At 42.2% G+C, this 8,142-nt stretch overlaps 1 protein-coding gene across 5 annotated transcripts in view; it reads right to left on the bottom strand.

The window, feature by feature from the left end:
* Positions 1-1,671: 1,671 nt before the first annotated feature.
* Positions 1,672-8,142, bottom strand: part of mast2 (microtubule associated serine/threonine kinase 2) — a 126,914-nt gene continuing 120,443 nt past the window's right edge. For all 5 annotated transcript variants that reach the window (XM_026213529.1, XM_026213532.1, XM_026213530.1 and 2 more), the window contains 5 exons: positions 7,852-8,078; positions 7,641-7,763; positions 7,425-7,561; positions 7,122-7,306; positions 1,672-6,873 (listed from right to left, as the gene is read on the bottom strand). In XM_026213529.1, coding sequence (XP_026069314.1) covers positions 4,910-6,873; positions 7,122-7,306; positions 7,425-7,561; positions 7,641-7,763; positions 7,852-8,078 — 2,636 coding nt within the window. In that variant the 3' untranslated portion in view covers positions 1,672-4,909. The remainder of the gene's footprint in view (positions 6,874-7,121; positions 7,307-7,424; positions 7,562-7,640; positions 7,764-7,851; positions 8,079-8,142) is intronic.

Genomic DNA, 8,142 nt, shown 5'->3' with positions numbered 1-8,142 from the left:
ATTAATTTCTCCCCGCAACTGAACTTTCACACTATTTGTCTGGCAGGCAACATCAAATGTACAGGTTATGTGTTCACACATTCATCACACAGAATAAGGCTCATTAAACATGGCACGTGGTACCACAGAGAGCAATTAGACCATTATGTAGCTTCCACCTGCCATTATTCTATGCCATACTATATGTAGGTAAAACTATTTGCTAACATCTTATATCAAATCGAAATGATGATAGTATTTATTATGTATCCTATTATCTAGTGCACCGAGCCAGTTTGGAAGGTTAACTTTCAACATGTGGCTCATGCTCGTAAATAAGATACAATGATTCATGTACCTGCGTTCAGACTTGTCACATTTAAATTGAATCAATAGGCAGTGAAACCTCTCCTTCCTTTCCCTTTCTTCAAAAAAAAAACTTGGAAGTGAGGAAAAAAAGTGAGAGGACTGGGGAAAATAAATTCTGAAATAGGGGAGAATTACTGCCCCCCTGAGGCCCTGCCCCCCTTCACCTCTTTCCTGAAATCCATTTGGCCTGGTCCCCCCATTAGGCTGGCTGTCAGGCAGTGGATGCTGGGATGGGCGGCTGTGTAGAGAGAGGCAGGAAAGGAATGAATTTACCCGGTCATGTAGAGCGGGTGTCAGAGACAGACACAGCCGGCAATCCATCAGTGGCACCAGCTTCCTGTCAGTGGGGGGAGGGCAGAGAGAAAGAAACACATTGGGTCATTGAAGCATCTCCATTCTCTAGTGGTTCACATGCCGTGGGGAGATGGTACAAGAGGGGGTCTGTGGAGAAGGTTTAAGTGTGCACATTTTAACAATGTATACTTCTTAATAGGCCTGCTGATGGGAATATAGTGGATGAAGGCAGGACAGAATCCAATTATCCCTTATGGTGGGTGCTTTTTAAGCAAGCCGGCTAACCTTTGACCGCTTTGTCTTTGCCCTCAGGGCATACAGCTCTTGAACATACATGCAGCCCATCTAAGATGCCTGAGAAAACATGCACTCACCAGAATCTAATGGACTTCTTTACTTTGTCATGTCAGTGCCTAGCGTTAGCATGCTATGCCTCTTAACATGGTGGATACATCTTGTGCTGACTGTCTTCCACATTCATTAAGGCAATGGACTCCCTGAAAAAAAGCTCAAGACAGGTGGGTGAGCAAATACCTAAATAACTGCCCATTAGGGATCCATTTAACATCCTGAAAGGAAGGGGGAATGAAGCCGAGAGTGATTTCTTGAACACTTTTTTTTTTTTTTTTTTTTTTACTCTGCTTTTCAGCATTTAATAGATTTGAATTTAACTGGACCATGGAAAATACCATGTAATTTTCTATTGGCAGAAGTATTTTGTAGAGCTTAGATACTGTACAAAAAGTACAAGAAGAAAAATACTTTATTGTTTTATTTCTGGAGATATACACTATACTAGTGATATTCAGTATCAGATTACGGTTTGTCCAAGCCATGAAAGACGGGTATTTTAAATTGTTTTGAAAGGTCATTTTGGCAATTTCATTTCAATTTGTGTCAGTACTATACTGAAGTTCTGTTGAATGCCACACTACTGGGCATTTGCTGCTAGCAAGATCTGTTTGGTAGCTCTATCTGCATCAACTTAATCTCTCAAACTCAGTGAATTAATACAAACCACATGCTGAGTTACTTAAAAAAAATCTTTATTATCCATAAGGTAGAATTAACAACAAACATGCGTCTTAACACAAAAGAACATTGTAACATATTGCACTGGTTCAACTCTAGCAGTTTTTTTTTTTCCTTTGCACAAACTTGTGTCTGTACAACCACATTGTCTCCTTTAGTCTTGGACAAAGCATGATTGACACCTGGGCAGAGCCCTAAACCCACAACGCCACTGTATCACCATTGACTCCCTTGTAAACTGAGTGTCAGGTCTTAAAATACACACAATATCTAGTCATTGTCCCATTCTCTCTATGCGTCATGTCTAAGGCAGTGGCCATTGCACACAAAATGACTTCTCATATTAAAGACACTCAGAACACCAGACTTAAAAATATTTACATAAAAAGTAAACCATCTCATTTGGGTCAAACACAAACAAACATACAGATATTAGGAGAGGGCAGTGGTATTTTAAGTGGGACATGAAGTCTAAGTGTGTATTTAGGGTAGGTAGATTTAAGTAGTGCGTGTATGTGTACTCCAAAGATTTTTCATTCATAAAAAGCCAAGCTATACCACAGGTGAGAGGTGGCAGGTAAATTTGCTCTAGATGGTGTGTGAGATTAAATTTCACTCTTGCGTGCATGGTGGCATGCGGGACATTGATAGATGACCACCCCAGGCATTCTGACACCCGACTTCACCTCAACAAATAGCCCAACCATTATCATCATCCCCATCACGTACATGAGAAGGCAGTTAGCACTCACTTTCACAGCCCACGGCAGCTCACGACTTTAGAAAGAGATGAATTTCGCACATTTACACACATAATTCAGGAAACTATTTTCCTTTTTTTGGTAAAAATGGGTAGAATGTGAAGCAGGTCATCAGAGACTACATGTAAAAAAAAAAAAAAAAATGTTAAAAACTAAGTACTAGGCTTGTCGATTGAATGCGACCGTTTCATAATGTCTTTATACCCTGTAAAATCTCAAATGCAATACAACCAGAAAGGAAATCACCAGCGGTCTGCCATCATCTAAGTTACAAAATGTGCCTGAGCACCCAAACTACACATATGACATATCATTTAGACATAATGCACTAGTGTGCCAAAAATGATCTATCAAACACATGTAAACATTTAAGGGCAGTTTCTATAAGCCCTTCAACTTTAGTTTAAATTGAGATTGAAGATTGGGTATGAGAATGATAACTTTGGAGTGGGATTCAGGACATAATCATTTAACCTTGTTTAGTTTTTTTAATAACTGTACTTTTATGCCTTTGCCACTAGTGTAGGATTGATAAGTGTTCTCTAGACACAACAGGAAAAATACTCTATTAAACCTGACTGCCCACAGATGCATTTCAAACTTTGTCCAAATGCCATTCTCGTTACAAGTGCATTTTTTTCACTGATCATGGTGCTCGGGTTAATTAGGTTCATTAGGAATGGAGCTTCAAGCTGCAATGCGATCAACAGCTCCAATCCTTAAAGAAACGTAAATGAGCAAGACATCCAGTCACTTTTTATATGGACAAAACATGAATTAGGGCATAGCATAACTGTACATCAGTTTTAAGACCAACTTAAAACACTTTAATTTTCCATATTGTCAGGGCCAAAAGTAGGACAGGAGTGTGTTGAAAAGAGATGGCACCTAGAACTTTTATAACAGGCAAGTGTTGAAATTTGAACAATAAGAATGAAAATGAGGAGGTAAACTGAGTGGATAAATGTAAAATGTGGTTAAAACATTCAAAGTTCCACAGGTTAACCTTTAAATACATTATGGAGTTAACACATTAAGTCAAGATAATATGACAACGTACCACAGTGTGACTTACTGGTCAAACCCCAACCAAGTTTGAGATCTAATTGGATACTGTATTTATTGGTTTTCATATTATTGTCACACAAAATAAAAAGGGTTTGTGCAAATACATCTTTGTCCAGTATATGACAAAGAGCTGAATCAGACAGAGCTAATATGGCAAAGAAAGGACACCAATCAAAAATACACTCCCATTGTCTAGGGCATAAAACAAACAAATAACAGACTTTTTTAAAATATGCATTATATAAGAACCCACACGAACATACACTCGAACATGCTTCTATACACAGGCGCACACACACACACACACACACAAACTCCAGATACAAGTCTGCCGAAATAATAAAAAAAAGCAAACAAATATACAGACACAACAGGAAATTGGTCCAGATATTAAGAGAAAGAGAAAATAAAACGGGTAAGCTGAAGAATAAATATAATGGTCCGCTTGAACAGAGACAAAACCAAACACGATCTAGACATAATGATGTGCAAGTAACAAGTGATGTCTTTAGCTAAGCTATGTAACTTTACATAACTTTAGTGGGATGTGAATGATGGCCAAATATCACATGATTTATTATACAGAGTATTTCCAAATCATTTCTAATAACATCTTTAATTCTGATTAGAAACATTAAGTAACACGTAAAGATGTAATTCATGCACTTATTGGCCATCATTATTCTGCATTACACTTCCAAATTCAGCTACCATATAAATATTACATTAGTGACGGCTGTGCCATAGGGGAAATCTCAAGTCCTCACAAATCTCACAGTTGTTGGACACAATTGAAAGCTGACACAAGTGCAAGTGGGAAAAGGAGGAAAATGCAGTTTGGTTTCTCTTTATATTACTTATTAACTATACTACAGGTGTGATGAAATCAACTTTGTATGTTTGTGAAAATTGCTCGGGATACGCTACTCTTATTGCTGCAATATGTCTTCCTCTAAAGATGAATAGGCAAAAAGAAATATGTGAAATGTTTAGGTGTTGTTTTAAGGCAACTATACTTAGTACAAGAGATGATTCTTAAAGTAATAGAAGGATAATATGAAGAGGTAATATACTTCAAGTTGACACGGTTTCTGTCTCTCAGGGTGCAGACCAAAGCATTTTTCCAGATTTTCTAGCTGCTGAGAATTTTTTTTTAAAAGGTGGAACAAGAAATCAAAGCAATTTGAAGCAAAAGCTTCAATTATTTAGTGAATGGCAGAGCATAAGACATTCTGAAATGAAGCTTTTGGGCTCGTCTGTAAACACCTCCATCTTATCTTTCAGAAATCTTTTTCATAGGAATACTGACAATAAACAGGACAACATGCCTTGTGTTACAGTGTGTATTTGTCAGTCATAGGCAAGTTAAATTAAAGCTGGAGAAAATGGGTCTTTCTGCAAGGCTGCTACGTTGTCTTGAATTTGTCTTGTGAAATAGTGGAACTAGACTTTGCCTGGGCCTGAGATTGTGCTTCAGATCTAGGCCTTGGTGTGGTGCCACACCGCAGAGTCTCTGGTCTCTCCTGATGTTCTTCCCCGGCTTGGGGGTTTGGAGCAGTTGACCTTTTGGTCCCTGGGACCACCAAAGATCTCTGAGAAGTTGAAACTGGCTCAGATTTAGATGATGATTGTTTAGAGGGAGATTCAGTCAGCTGTGGAGACTGGAAGCCAGAAGCAGCAGAGGGACTCAAAGAGTCGGGAGGATCACGACGTTCCAGACGACATTCTTTTATCTTCGGGTAGGTGGGATCTGTCTGGGGACGCTGGTCCTTTGTACGCTCTGAGGCCTCTCTAGTACCTGGGATGCTGAGTTTGACAGGGCCAAGCACACTCTTAGCCACAGTGGCCAGTTGAGACACAACTTTGTCCATTCCGCTCTCAGAGGCAGTGGATGGAGAGGCTGCAGCAGTGGCAGTAGCAGCAGCAGCCGCAGCCTGTCTGCGGTTGTCAGCCTCCTTCATCTCCTTTGTGATGCCTCCGGTTGGGGTGGTAGCAACAGGGATATCTCTGGCCACTCCAGAAGCAGTGCTAGGATCCATTTTACCACTGGTTCTGGACCTGGGCTCAGAAGTTTTAGGGGACCTCCGGGGATCCAATGGAGGTGTGGTGGGTTTGATGAATGGGTCTTTGCTGACAGAGGTAAAGGCACTACCATGGGTGGAAAAGGTACTGGACAGGGGGCTGGGTTGAGGTGGAGATGGCCAGATAGTGGATTGAGAGTCCTGTGCCTTTGATTCTTTATTTTTCAACTCTTCAGCTAGGGTTGAACTTGAGTTTTGAGCCATAATAGAGGTGGTGGGATTCTGTTCTGGGGGCTTGGCTGCAGCTTGCACTGATGGTGATATTGAACTTTGTGTCTGAGACTGAGTGGTACTTTGGCATTGTATCTGCAGTCCTCGGCTGGGCTGAGGTAAGGCTGGGGGTGCAACGATTGAGGACATCAGTCCCAGTGTCTGTGGAGCTGCTGGTCCCATCCTGATGCTATGGGGAGCGGCCATTACAGTTGTAGGCCTTAATATATGGCTAGGAGGAACATAGCTTGTCCTGCGTCCATCTTGACTATCTTCTGACCCTTCGTCGGTCTCATCCTCTGAGGAGTCCACCTCGTGGATGGCATCCTGCTTTTGAAGAGACTCACGGCGCTCAGCACGATCCTGGCGTATGGCAGATAGCTTGTCTTTCAGTTTACTCTTCCCAGGAACAAGTCCCAGAGTTCCAGTTCCAGACTCAGGACCTTCTTGCCTGCCCAGTTTACGAACTGAACTTTTCTGCAGACTGCCCTTTTCTGCAGGAGACACTCTTCCTCCCATCAGAGTCTCACTGGCTGACTCCTGCAGGCTCTGTAGACTGGGGTCTCGTTGCATCATCTCTTTTTTAAAATCTGAATGTGAGGTATCAAGACTGTGTTTGCGGCTGGCACCAACTGGTAGCTTTTTATCAGCAGTAGAGGAGGGAGGAGATGAGGATGAAGAAGAAAGAGAGGCTGCGAGTTTCTCAGCTGATTGGACACGTTTGAGCAGAGGAGAGCGAGGAGTGTCTGCACTCTTCGGGCGGGATATCTGTCTTACTAATGGAGGTGAAGAGTGGAGTTTGACAGGGAAAGACTGGCCTATTGAAGAAGTGATGAGCGGGTGGTTTGACAGGGGCGAAGGAGAACGTGGTGGGGAGGTGTTTTGAGGGGTGGGCGATGGTGTACGTGCTAATGGGGATAAGGGAATATTGCCTGCAGACTTCCGGCGGGGGGATCTGTACTGGCGCTGCAGTTTGGGAGCCAGACCATGCAAAGAGCTTGGTCTGATCTGTCCAGAACTGGCAGGAGAGTTGGGCACACTGGAGCTAGGTGAGCTACTTTGGGATGAGTTCCCACCCACTGCATTAGAGAAAGAGAAGTTTCAAGGTTCAAGATTAAACTTATTAAAGAAATATGAAGATGAATGTAATGGCTTGAGATATAATATTGATTACGTTATGGGAAACAAATTGCAATATTGTCTGTAGCAATGTGTATAAAATCACACTGGCAGTAGTTGTTTTTGTATGATGTATATAAAACTATTTAAATACTGTTTGCTACTGTGATTTCTGTTTTGACGTAAGAGTTAAAGACAAAGGATTCACCTGAGTGGGCAGAGTCAGGAGTGGAACGACAGCCCTGTGTGGGTGAGCGAGGGGACATGTGCGTGGGAGACCCTGGGACACTATCGCCTGATGAGACTGAGCGGTTCAGAGAGGACAGGCTACGACTGGTGTGGAGAAGGGTCGCTTGCTTGGTGATCTTACGAAACAGGGAGTTTCTCTTCTTACTGTAGTAGATAAGTTTATACAAACCATTAATGGGACAACAAATGTAAGCCAGAGGACTTGAAATCAGAAGAACTCTGTGGGACATAGGTATGTGGATTTGATGGATTTTCACTTCACCTATCTTGTCCATCTTTGGTTTTGGTTCTTTTGTTGCGCCGGGCCATTTTGGACTTGTAGCTGGTTTTGCGTGCAGGGCCAACCTTAATAGAAGTATTCTCAAAGGGCGTAGCAGAAATGGACACCTTACTGCCACTCTGCAACATAAAAATATGTTAACCTGAATATCAATCATTTCTAAAGCAACAATGCTTCAGTTTGTGGCTGTCAACGTACTTTGAGAATGAGTTCTACAACTTCTGTGTGCACGAGTCCATGGACAGGCTCTCCATTAACATGTGTGATGAGATCTCCCTCTCTCAGTCCAGCATCATGAGCAGGTCCCCCATCCTCCAAGTGCTGCAAAGCCATATGTTAGAGGACTCAAAACCAAACACTGGTATAGTCTAAATCCATCATGGAGAATAATTGTATCTGACGTACTCACCCAGACCATGTGGTGCACAGTGTAAATGTCTGTGTCTCCCATGTAAACCCTGATGGCACGCAGGGTGAAACCATATTTCTTGCCAGCTCGGTGGATGACTATGGCTGGTTTGACACTGCAGATGGCTGGGGAGAGATCTCGACTAGGCGAGGAGTCACGTGATGAGGGGTTGGATGAGAGCGAGTGAGGGGACATGGGACTGGCCAAAGGAGAGGCACCATGGTGATCTGAAAAAAAGGAAGAAATTGCACCTCAGTTAAAGTGTGATAGACCACCCCATACATTTATTCT

This window comes from Carassius auratus, chromosome 31 (genome assembly GCF_003368295.1).
Source record: "Carassius auratus strain Wakin chromosome 31, ASM336829v1, whole genome shotgun sequence".
Lineage (NCBI taxonomy): Eukaryota > Metazoa > Chordata > Actinopteri > Cypriniformes > Cyprinidae > Carassius > Carassius auratus.
Note: the sequence above shows the minus strand (reverse complement) of the source record. Positions and strands in the feature narration are given on the sequence as shown.